Here is a 12,762-nt window from a genome sequence, read left to right on the forward strand (position 1 = left end):
CAGCCAACACTACCCTGCCGCTATCTAAGCCTAAGGCCCCATTTACACTTAATCAGTTGCTCTCAGTTATAACTGAAATGGTCAACTGATTTTCAAAGTAAGTCCCATGTTTTTCATATGGCACCTTTCACACTTAACGCGTTTTCACTGAAATCTTTTTCACAATGCACTGCTACGGAGAAGGAAAAAAACGCGTACCAACTGATTAAGTGTAAACGGGACCTTATGCTAACCCCCATTACCTAATCCTAACAACCCCCCTAGCCCACCTACGTCTAACACTTACACCCGGTAACTCACCCCCGCCTCCACTATCTACGCCGCAATATCTGCCGCATTTTATCCCTCCGGCACCCTGGCTATACTCATCACCTCCTGCCATTGGCTATTGGGTGCTGCTATAACCACAATTAGTGTTGTGGTCTATGCAGCGTATTTCTCACATCGGCTGGGGCTGCTGAGAATTTACAAACTGGTGCACTATTTTGCACAACTATATTTATGCATAATTAATGTAACATAATCTTTGTTAAATACTGTGGCTAAACGTGAGTATTTTCCAACCATAAACTAATGTGCTTCCCTCTATGTGTTATTAGTAACTTCCACAGTGATGACTGTTCTCTGTATTTACTAGTCTTGGCATCATTTCCAGCAGCTGCTCTGCTGTCTGCAGTCTCTTCATCTGGGTGTGAATCACACATACAGCGTATCAGTGCTGATAAATCACATACTGCGAATCCATACAGAGTATATCCTGACAACTTCTCACTCTAACTTCAGTCCTTTTCCTTACAGACATCAAGATGCTGAAGGAGAGTTTCACTGACATTGAGCCAAGTGATGTGAGGTTACAGAAGGCAAAGCTCATCCTGCTGTTACCGCAGTGCTCTGTATCGGGCATCGGAAACCCAGTGGATTTCATTTTAAATGAACATGGAGGTAATTTTCACTTATGCAATTGTGTTGAAGCACATATCTGGCTCAACATTTGTGGACACAGTTCCTAAAATAGGACAACCGTTTTGTCCCACAAATCACTGAACAGATGGACGAACCACCAGTTTGCAATAAAATGCATATTATTATTTTCTAATGTTACTATGAAGGAAAACTAATGATGATAGAAAGGGCCAGTGTGGACTGAATGATAAAATCTATGCGATTTGCTTTTGAATTCTTGTGGTATGCATGCTTAGAGGTGCAGTGGAGGGGGGGGGGGGGTCTCAAAACCATCCCTCTTTCTTAATTATAAACACTGGGAGGTATGTATTTAGCATTGGTTAATTTTAGTAGCAGGTTTTTTTTTCCCTTTGAGTCCCTTTAAGTACCCTAATGCTTTTGAGGTACCAAGGGCTATAGTGCTCCTGCGTAGGAGCGACAGTACTCCTGCATGCACGGTGCGGCTGGGCTCGCGCACAGAGGGGAGTGCGGCTGTGCTCGTGCACAGAGGGGAGGGCGGGCGGCTGGCTGTGCTCGTGCACAGAGGGGGAGCAGCTGTGCTCGCGCACAGAGGGGAGGGCGGCTGTGCTCATGCACAGAGGGGAGGGCGGGCGGCTGGCTGTGCTCGTGCACAGAGGGGCGAGCAGCTGTGCTCGCGCACAGAGGGGAGGGCGGCTGTGCTCGCGCACAGAGGAGAGGACGGCTGTGTTCGCGCACAGAGGAGAGGGTGGCTGTGCTCGCGCACAGAGCGGAGGGCGGCTGTGCTCGCGCACAGAGCGGAGGGCGGCTGTGCTCGTGCACAGAGGGGAGTGCGGCTGTGCTCGTGCACAGAGGGGAGTGCGGCTGTGCTCGTGCACAGGGGGGAGTGCGGCTGTGCTCGTGCACAGAGGGGAGGGCGGCTGTGCTCGTGCACAGAGCGGAGGGCGGCTGTGTTCGCGCACAGAGGAGAGGGTGGCTGTGCTCGCGCACAGAGCGGAGGGCGGCTGTGCTCGCGCACAGAGCGGAGGGCGGCTGTGCTCGTGCACAGAGGGGAGTGCGGCTGTGCTCGTGCACAGAGGGGAGTGCGGCTGTGCTCGTGCACAGAGGGGAGTGCGGCTGTGCTCGTGCACAGAGGGGAGGGCGGCTGTGCTCGTGCACAGAGGAGGCGCGGCTGTGCTCGTGCACAGAGGGGAGGGCGGCTGTGCTCGCGCACAGAGCGGAGGGCGGCTGTGCTTGTGCACAGAGGGGAGTGAGAGGGGAGGGCGGCTGTGCTCATGCACAGAGGGGAGCGCGGCTGTGCTCGTGCACAGAGGGGAGCGTGGCTGTGCTCGTGCGCAGAGGGGAGCGCGGCTGTGCTCGTGCGCAGAGGGGAGCGCGGCTGTGCTCGTGCGCAGAGGGGAGTGCGGCTGTGCTCGTGCGCAGAGGAGAGTGCGGCTGTGCTCGTGCGCAGAGGGGAGGAGTGCGGCTGTGCTCGTGCGCAGAGGGGGGTGGGGCTGTGCTTGCGCGCAGAGGGGAGTGCGGCTGTGCTCGCGCGCAGAGGGGAGTGCAGCTGTGCTCGTGCGCAGAGGGAAGAGTGGCTGTGCTCGCGCGCAGAGGGGGGTGCGGTGCTCGTGCAGAGAGGGGGGTGCGGCTGCACTCGTGTAGAGAGGGGGGGCGGCTGCGGTCGCGCCCAGAGGGGAGTGCGGCTGCGCTCGTGCCCAGAGGTGAGTGCAGCTGTGAAGATGGAGAGGGTCCCTTGAAGTAAGAAAGGGTAATGCAATGCAGGTTTTCAGTGCTGTTATGAAAAGCTCCTCAATGTTATTACTGGGATTTTTTTTTTGGTTTTACAGAGATTCATCATTGTGTTTTCATAATTGTTTAGAGCACTCAGAATTATATGTCAGTTGTTGACTTGTTTTAATGCACGTTGTGTGAACAGTCTGTGCTTCTGTTGCTTCTCTGGGATAACTGAATTCCTCCACACACAGACACCTCTCTGCTGCAGGATCTCTCCCAAGGCTCTGTGCCGGTGGACAAGCTGAGTGATCTGGCCAAACAGCAGCTCTCCGAGATAAACCATGCTATGAAATGTAAGTGTGACACTACGGCACAGTCTTGTTTACATGCGTATTACAACTTACTGTAGGCTGTGATATAGCATGTGATGTCTTTACAACATATCATGACAACACCACAGCAGTGGTGGGCCTCAGAACATGGTTAAGTTCATCGTCAGTTATAAATATTATGGACATTGGAATCCCAGGAGAAGGACTTCTTAAAGGACACCTGAACTGAGAGGGATATGGAGGCTACCCTTTTAATTTTCTTTTAAACAATGGCAGACAGTTACCTGACATCCTGCTGATCCTCTGAAATCGTCATCCCATTTATATCTTGTTAATTACTTTGGTCCAGAAAGGGTTAATGAATCCTGTCACTTTTACTTTAAAGGAGACGATTTGGCTCATTTCCAAAGTACATAAAATTTGTATAACGCGTTTTCCACCTCTATGCTGCTCATGCTGGTAGCAGAAAAACCTGTTGTGCCCTGTGGAGAATAAATGATAGGCATAAAGTCCCCCCTACAGGGCTGGCAGAAAGATAACAGGAATCAGACAAGCTGTAAGAGGAGGCCAGCAAGTTGGGAGGTGGGATGGGGGGCGCATGCTGAAGATTTTCATCCCAAATATTCCTAAAACATTGCAATTGAACATAGGCACCAAAATAATAAAATTAGCTAAAAAGGTTAAAAGTTAGAGGAGGTTGTATTTGTTGTATTTCAAAACAAAGTAGTTTTATTAACATACTCCACAAATCAGTGTTGTAACTCGTTTCGCAGGCATGACCCTGCTTCATCAGGCAATAAATATGGAGCGTACAGCAAAAAACAGGTCTAAGTGGATAGGACTGATTCCACTGGAGTGATTGCGATTAGAGGAATCACAAATCGCAGGACATGCAGCATTTTGGGAGCATTTGCGCTCCGAAGTAAAGTATTGAAGTGCTGGAAAATCGCTAATGAATCGCTACACATAGGGGTTTACTGAATTTCTGCAAACTGTAAAAATAAATAAATAAATCAGAATTGAAATCGCTAACCACAAATCGTGATCACAAATCGCTGGCAAAAAGCTTACACTTTTTAAAATTGCTACGAAAATCATAAAATCGCTTTCAAAACGCTAATTCAAAACGCCAGCAATTGCCATTTACGACTTGTAGTGGGTTCCAGGCCTATCATTGATGTGTTGCTGAAATCAGCACAGAAGCAGACAGAAGCAAGTGTGTTCAGCCCTTAGATGTATGGGTCTCTGAGAATTAAGGACAGATTAGGCTTATCAATGTTGGTTTGGTGAAAGCAATGTAATAAGATAGGATTCATTATATATCAGACAGGCTGTCATTAGAGATTATTAAATTGTTAAGATTAAGCTGCAGGAAGGTTAAGCCGCATCTACACGCGTAGATGCGGCTCCGATGTTCCTTATCAATCGATTGATAAGATCCGACAGGACGGATCTCCGCACCGCCGATTCCCTGCTCGTTCCCCGCGAGGGGACAATGGCAGGGAATCGAGCAGAAGATAAGCGGCGCCGGCGGGGACGAGCGAGGAATCGAATCCGGGGGACGCGGTGGGCACGCGCGGGGACGCGGAAGAGGCGATCCGGCGGCTAATCGAGCCGCCGGATCGGAGCCGCATCTACGCGTGTAGATGCGGCTTTAGGGTTAGTGTTAGGCAGTTTGCAGGGTCAGAATTAAAGTTAGGCGCTGGATTGTTGTAAGAGTATAGTTAGGCACAGAAATAGAGCAGTTAAGATTTTAGAGCAAGTCTTCGCCTGTCTGACCCTGAATTCACTGCTTTATAAATATGCTTCTGAATACAAGACGTCCAAGGTGATCAGAACTGTGAGATATTGCATAGCTGACTGTTAAAGTTGTGTCTTTCCGAATGATTACAGCATGCACCCCTCTATGAAAGATGTTTAAAGTATACTCTTTTGAGGATGACATTATTTCAAATAACCCTTGACAAATATATTTTAGTTTAGTTAGCACTTTAAATTATGACTTCAAATATATGATTAATTCATTAATTTTTTTTTTGAATTTTAAGACTAGCTAGGACTGATTTAGGGGTCTAATCTCCAAACTGCAGTAAAATTGCTATACAGTGGGATGTGAAAGTTTGGGCAACGTTGTTAATCGTCATGATTTTCCTGTATAAAATCATTGGTTGTTACGTTAAAAAATGTCAGTTAAATATATCATGTAGGAGACACACACACAATGATATTTGAGAAGTGAAATGAAGTTTATTGGATTTACAGAAAGTGCGCAATAATTGTTTAAACAAAATTAGGCAGGTGCGTAAATTTGGGCAGCACAAAAAAAAAATGAAATTAATATTTAGTAGATCATCCTCTTGCAGAAATTACAGCCTCTAAACGCCTCCTGTAGATTCCAAAGAGAGTCTGCAATCTGGTTGAAGGTATTTTGGACCATTCCTCTTTACAAAACATCTCTAGTTCATTCAAGTTTGATGGCTTCCGAGCATGGACAGCTCTCTTTAACTCACACCACAGATTTTCAGTTATATTCAGGTCTGAGGACTGAGATGGCCATTCCAGAATGTTGTACTTGTTCCTCTGCATGAATGGCTTAGTGGATTTTGAGCCGTGTTTAGGGTCGATGTCTTGTTGAAAGATCCAGCCCCGGCACAGCTTCAGCTTTGTCACTGATTCCTGGACATTGGTCTCCAGAATCTGCTAATACTGAGTGGAATCCATGCGTCCCTCAACTTTGAGAAGATTCCCAGTCCCTGCACTGGCCACACAGCCCCACAGCATGATGGAACCACCACCATATTTTACTGTAGGTAGCAGGTGTTTTTCTTGAAATGCTGTGTTGTTTTTCCTCCATGCATAATGCCCCTTGTTATGCCCAAATAACTCAATTTTAGTTTCATCAGTCCACAGCACCTTATTCCAAAATGAAGCTGGCTTGTCCAAATGTGCTTTAGCATACCATAAGTGGCTCTGTTTGTGCTGTGGGCAGAGAAAAGGCTTTCTCTGCATACAGCATCTCCTTGTATAAAGTGCGCCAAATGGTTAAACAATGCACAGTGACTCCATCTGCAGCAAGATGATGTTGTAGGTCTTTGGTGCTGGTCTGTGGGTTGACTCTGTTCTCACCATTCGTTGCTTCTGTTTATCCAAGATTTTTCTTGGTCTGCCACTTTGAGGCTTAACTTGAACTGAGCCTGTGGTCTTCCATTTCCTTGATATGTTCCTAACTGTGGAAACAGACAGCAGAAATCTCTGACACTGCTTTCTGTATCCTTCCCCTAAACCATGATGGTGAACTATCTTTGTCTTCGGGTCATTTGAGAGTTGTTTTGAGACCCCCATGTTGCTACTCTTTAGAGAAATTTAAAAGAGGAGGGAAACTTACAATTGACCCCCTTAAATACTCTTTCTTATAATTGGATTCACCTGTGTATGTAGGTCAGGGGTCACTGAGCTTATCGAGCCAATTTGAGTTCCAATAATTAGTTCTAAAGGTTTTGGAATCAATAAAATGACAACAGTGCCCAAATTTATGCACCTGCCTAATTTTATTTAAACAATTATTGCACACTTTCTATAAATTCAATAAACTTCATTTCACTTCTCAAATATCACTGTGTGTGTCTCCTATATGATATATTTAACTGACAGTTTTTATCGTAACAACCAACGATTTATGCAGGAAAAATATGACAATTAACAACGTTGCCCAAACTTTCGCATCCCACTGTATGCAGGTAGCGGATGGCAATAATACTGGTGCTTATAGTAACGTTGTCCGTGTTGTGCAAATAATTGTTGCTAGTATACCGCACATTATACTACTTGCATAATGCATATTACACTACTTTCATAGCGTGCATTACCTAGGTAAAACGAGTCACTTTATTTGTGAAATGTTACGTAAGTACCAGTGGGTTTGACTGTTTGATAATTACATGCCCCTTAATGTGGCAGGTTTAAATACCCCACTGAGGCTAACACAAGTGTCCCCTGGGATAAATGGACCACTTATTGAGAAGCTTTGTGCTGGGGACCATTTTTCTGGTGGACCTGGGGATGGGGAAATGCCTTTTATGAATGGGTCCCAATTTACATTAAAGACCCTATTTAGTCTAAATGAAACTTTCATTGTATCATCTTCTCATATATCATCTTTCGTCATACAAAGTTACAACCACCTGCCTGGTCTGTTCCTCCCGACAACCTCCCGGAGTCCCGTATCTGCCAGCTTCCAGTGCGGTTATCCGGGGCTCAATGAACCAGCAGTCTATAACAACCAGCACAAATCGCCGGCAGCACTCAGTGGTGAAGGTCAACATCGTAGCGGTTTGTGGGCTCTATTGTGCTTAAACACAGTGGGTTCCATGGCTCCCCCAATCTTAATATACTTTCCATTACAGGATTTTAACATTTAATACAGAGTGCATTGAATGTATATAGAGTGGGGTATAGTATTGTATTAGTTAGGCCTATTTTATTTAACATTGAGTTACAAGCAACCAGAAAGCACACCTATGCGGCATCAGCTGATCCCCTTCGGTGCCAGATAACCGAGACTCTACTGTACAATGGAAGTTTAAAGAGAAACTCCGACCAAGAATTGAACTTTATCCCAATCAGTAGCTGATACCCCCTTTTACATGAGAAATCTATTCCTTTTCACAAACAGACAATCAGGGGGTGCTGTATGGCTGATATTGTGGTGAAACCCCTCCCACAAGAAACTCTGAGGACCGTGGTACTCCTGGCAGTTTCCTGTCTGTGAACCTTGTTGCATTGTGGGAAATGGCTGTTTACAGCTGTTTCCAACTGCCAATAAAGCATGCAGCAACTACATCACCTGCCAACAGTAAAAATGTTACCATGTAATAAATGTCAGAATGTAAATCAGGGATTTAAAAGATTTTACAATTGGCAAACACTGACTAAATCATTTATACATAACTATTGTAAAAATTAAGCACTTTTTTTATTACATTATTTTCTCTTTAAGTTCAGACTGAATAGGAGCTTTGAGCACAGTAAAATGACCTTCAGAGCTGCATTGTGATTTCTATTTGATATGCTCTATTTGCAGTCAGTAAAGTGCAGGCCATCGTGTATTGCACATGCTCGGTGTATGAAGAGGAAAATGAGGGGGTCATCAATCAGGCCCTCCAGTTCAAAATGGAAGGAATCAAAGGACAAGCATACAGGTGAGTATAGTTTCCATATCTGTACTTATCTCATATGACTAATTACACGCTAAGGGCCCTTTTACACTTAATCAGCTGCTCTCAGTTATAACTGAAAGAAAACTGATTTTTGAAGTAATGCCCATGTTTTCCTATGGCACAGTTCACACAATATGCGTTTTAACTGAAATCTTTTTCACAATACACTGCTATGGTGAAAAACGTGTATTACCGCGTACTAACGCACACTAACGCATACCAACGCATTAAGTGTAAAAGAGCCCTAACTGGAAACAGAAACGGAAGGAATGAAGGCCTTATGCTTTATCCATATTTGCCATTTAGATTCCTGTGCAGGTGAGAAGAGTGTTTAGGTGAGTCCTTTCTTGGAGCCTGATGTCATTAAGGCAGGGAACACACTTGACTGTTTTCGTGCGTGTTTTCTGCACATACTGAGAACTCATGTTAATCAGTATGCACACTTACTGTGTTGTTCGCACACAGAAAAAAAACTGACATTCTGCATCCTGATTCTGCACATTTTGTCAGTTTTTTGTATCAATTACATCAGCTGCTGGGAAAAAACCGCGCACGTTTTCCTGCATGGAAACACACTTGGTGTGCAGAAAAAGTATGCAGAAAAACGAGCGCGGAAAACTGAAAGTCAAGTGTGTTCCCTGCCTTATTGCTCACTGGAAACGTGACCTGTTCATACTCAGCCAGGGCCGGCCCGCTCATGAGGCGGGGTGAAACTTTTGCCTCAGGCGGCAAATTTCTAGGGGCGGCATCCGCCCATCGGTGGGTGCGGGGAGCCGGCCGCCCAGCTGGAGGGGTAGCGGGCAGGACGGGGGTATTGGGCCTAGCGGCGGGGAGGGGGGTCGGACCCCCCCCCCCTCCCTCGCCTGGGTCCCCCGTCCTCCGCTCCCCTCCATCCTTAAATAGATAAGAAGCGCAACTCGTAAGAGGCAGTAGGCGAGGAGGACTCACCTCTTCCTCGATCCAGCGTGTGCTCCACTGACGTCACTTCCTGCAACGCCGCCCACTGTATTGTAAGTGGACGGTGCTGCAGGAAGGGACGTCAGTGGAGCGCACGCTGTATCGAGCGAGGAAGAGGTGAGTTCTCCCCACCCACTGCCTCTTACGAGTTGCGCTTCTTATCTATTTAAGGCTGGAAGGGAGCGGAGGACGGGGGACCCAGGCGAGGGAGGGGGGGGGGTCCGACCCCTCCTCCCCGCCGCTAGGCCCAATACCCCCGCCCTGCCCGCTACCCCTCCAGCTCGGCGGCGGTCCTCCCCAAGTGGGGGGGGGGGGGGGGGCGGGGGGCAGCGGCAGCAATCATTTTTCCCTCAGGCGGCAAAAAGTCTAGGGCCGGCCCTGTATTCAGCTGAGTACAGATGATGGGGTTCAGTCACTAAATCCTGGTATAACTGCAGTGCACAGACAAAGCATGGCAAATGTACTAGTCTTTACACAAGTAACATAGCACATGTTGCCCACATAGCATAACTTGCATGATGCACAAAATGCATGCATTGCTAATATAACGTACATTACAAGGGCCGGATATACCGTAAGGCACTGTAGGCATGTGCCTACAGACACCTGATAATATAAAGGCGGCTCGCTCCCCTCCCGAGAACCTCCCTCCTTCCTTCCCAACTTAATATTGAGGGTACTTCTGGCTACGGAATACTAATGGACATCTGTAGCTACCTATGACAGGCAAGGGAAGTAAGGGAGGAGTGACAGCTGGGGCAGCCAGTACACTTGTGGTGCGGTTCAGTGGGGGTTTGTAGGGTCATAGAGGGCAAAGTCTAAGGTGCCAGGACATCTGTGCCTTTAGGCTTCCGTGAGGTAAATTTGGGCCTGCACAATACACAAATGGCATAACATGCTTTATACAAACAATGCATGCGTTGTGTACACAATGCAAGTGTGCCTAATATAACACACGATACGGAAATGACATGCATTATACAAACAATACAAGTTCCGGAGCTCAGCTTTCTTCTCCTTTAGGCCGGATGCACACATGGCAGAAATACGGGAGGAGCGGGAAATGCTGCGTTTTATGCAGCAATGTTAGTCTATGGGTCGTAGAAGTACCAGCGTTTCACTTGCGATTTACAGTAAGCGTTCTGCAAATGCTGGTAGTGTTGCATAATATGCAGGCTGGCTGCCAAAATGCTCATAAAAAAAGTCTATGGTAACGCATATGCATTGTGTTTTTCATGTGTTTTTTTCATGCGTTTTTTTATTAAAAAGTAAAGATGTTGTCTTTCTAGTGATTTACATAAATTAAATAAAAAAATGCATACAAAACACATATGCATTTTCCATTAGCGAACCGCAAGCACATTAAAACACACACAAAACGTATGGAAAACGCATCTGGGTAAAAAAAACGCAAATGCAAAATGCAGCAAAAACGCTGTAAAAACGCAATAGCAAATTGCAAATGCACCATCCAAAATGCTACTTTTTCATGCTATGTCATATGTGAACCCAGCCTCAGTGGTCAGTTTGTATTAGCCTATCATGGCATATGCTAATAAAAGTACATAGTGGCAGTCAGGCAGATATTTCAGGTTCCTTCCTCAGATGCCTCTCAGGGCTCTTTCACACTACAGGCAGCGGTAAAAGGCTAAAACGCTGCGTTTTGCCTGCAGGTGTTTTGAAGGCGTTTTAACGCCAACACATTACTATCAATTGTAATGAGAAACCCCGCGGTCAGCCCTAAAAAAGCTCCTGGGAGCTTCAAAACGCAACACTCCAAAACACAGTGAAAGGTAAAATAGAAGTCTATGGACTTTCATTTTACCTTGGAAAACGCCAACTATGGCCGTGGCGTTTAAAACGCTGAAAAAGCCCTCTAGTGTGAAAGGGCCCTAAGTGTTTATGTACTCTACCATGTTAAGCCAATAAAAGCTCTGGTACGGACGGGTGTGTTTGTGTCTGCCATAGGGTGCATGTTAACTCACTGCCCATACGATTCTATGGGGATGTCCACATCACTGCGTTGTGATGGATTACGTTATTGTAACTCGTTGCATGCAGGCTGTAATTTAACGTGTGTGGTATAATGGGCACAGTGTCCCGAGTCCACACACATTATAAGGTGTGCATTATGCATCACGAACAATGTGAATACAGCCATAGTGTACAGTAGAGATGGGCCGAACCTCCGATTTTAGGTTCGCGAACCGGGTTCGCGAACTTTCGCGTAACGTTCGGTTCGCGTTAAAGTTCGCGAACCGCAATAGACTTCAATGGGGATGCCAACTTTGAAAAAAAAATATAATTATGCTGGCCACAAAACTGATGGAAAAGATGTTTCAAGGGGTCTAACACCTGGAGGGGGGCATGGCGGAGTGGGATACATGCCAAAAGTCCCGGGGAAAAATCTGGATTTGACGCAAAGCAGCGTTTTAAGGGCAGAAATCACATTGAATGCTAAATGACAGGCCTAAAGTGCTTTAAAACATCTTGCATGTGTATACATCAATCAGGTAGTGTAATTAAGGTACTGCTTCACACTGACACACCAAACTCACCGTGTAACGCACCGCAAACAGCTGTTTGTGTAGTGATGGCCGTGCTGGACTGGTGCGCACCATGGCGAGAGTGCAGGTTTTGGTGGCTTTACAGCCCATATGGTCGCCTGGCTGATGTAGCTGAATGACAGAACAGTGACTGTCCAGCTGATCAAATTTGGTCTGACCACAATGAAGCAATGACCTTATCTTTTGTGTGCCCCCCGAGACACTCATCTAGGCGCCGGTCATTGCTTCATTGTGATACGCAAGCCCCTTCACCACGGCAAGGTAATGATCACGAAGGGGAATGGGCGCATGTACATGCCTTTTCTTTTGTTGTTGCAGCTGCCCGCAGTGCAGCCAGAAAAATTAGGCAGTCATGTACACGCACCAGAAAAATTATTACAGCGGCCGCTGCTAGCAGCGGCCTAAAAAATTCAGCAATCCGCCTGGAGTCCCGGACCCTGTTGGTGGTGGCGGAGAAGGTAGTCAAGCGGCCTGCAGGCAGACATGCTGTGTGGAGGGACTGGGAGCGACTTAGTCTTCTTGGGGCAGCCCAGGCAGCCAGTCACACGGCGTGCAGGCAGAGATGCTGTGTGTGCGGGGACTGACTTAGTCTTGGGGCGGGCAGCAGCCCTCCGGGATCCATGCCTCATTCATTTTGATAAAGGTGAGATACTTAACACTTTTGTGATTTAGGCGACTTCTCTTCTCTGTGACAATGCCTCCAGCTGCGCTGAAGGTCCTTTCTGACAGGACGCTTGCGGCAGGGCAGGAGAGAAGTTGGATGGCAAATTGGGACAGCTCTGGCCACAGGTCAAGCCTGCGCACCCAGTAGTTCAAGGGTTCCTCATCGCTGTTCACAGCAGTGTCTACATCCACACTTAAGGCCAGGTAGTCGGCTACCTGCCGTTCCAGGCGTTGGTGGAGGGTGGATCCGGAAGGGCTACGGCGAGGCGTTGGACTAAAGAACGTCCGCATGTCCGACATCACCATGAGATCGCTGGAGCGTCCTGTCTTTGACTGCGTGGACACGGGAGGAGGATTAGTGGCAGTGGTACCTTGCTGGCGTTGTGCTGT

At 47.0% G+C, this 12,762-nt stretch overlaps 1 protein-coding gene across 4 annotated transcripts in view; it reads left to right on the forward strand.

Annotated features, from left to right (window-relative positions):
- The window catches only part of NSUN7 (NOP2/Sun RNA methyltransferase family member 7), a 117,163-nt gene that overhangs the window by 89,666 nt on the left and 14,735 nt on the right, over window positions 1–12,762 (forward strand). For all 4 annotated transcript variants that reach the window (XM_068278478.1, XM_068278475.1, XM_068278476.1 and 1 more), the window contains 3 exons: window positions 799–942; window positions 2,889–2,990; window positions 8,050–8,167. In XM_068278478.1, the coding sequence (XP_068134579.1) occupies window positions 799–942; window positions 2,889–2,990; window positions 8,050–8,167 (364 nt within the window). The remainder of the gene's footprint in view (window positions 1–798; window positions 943–2,888; window positions 2,991–8,049; window positions 8,168–12,762) is intronic.

The sequence above is a fragment of the Hyperolius riggenbachi genome, chromosome 1, assembly GCF_040937935.1.
Source record: "Hyperolius riggenbachi isolate aHypRig1 chromosome 1, aHypRig1.pri, whole genome shotgun sequence".
Lineage (NCBI taxonomy): Eukaryota > Metazoa > Chordata > Amphibia > Anura > Hyperoliidae > Hyperolius > Hyperolius riggenbachi.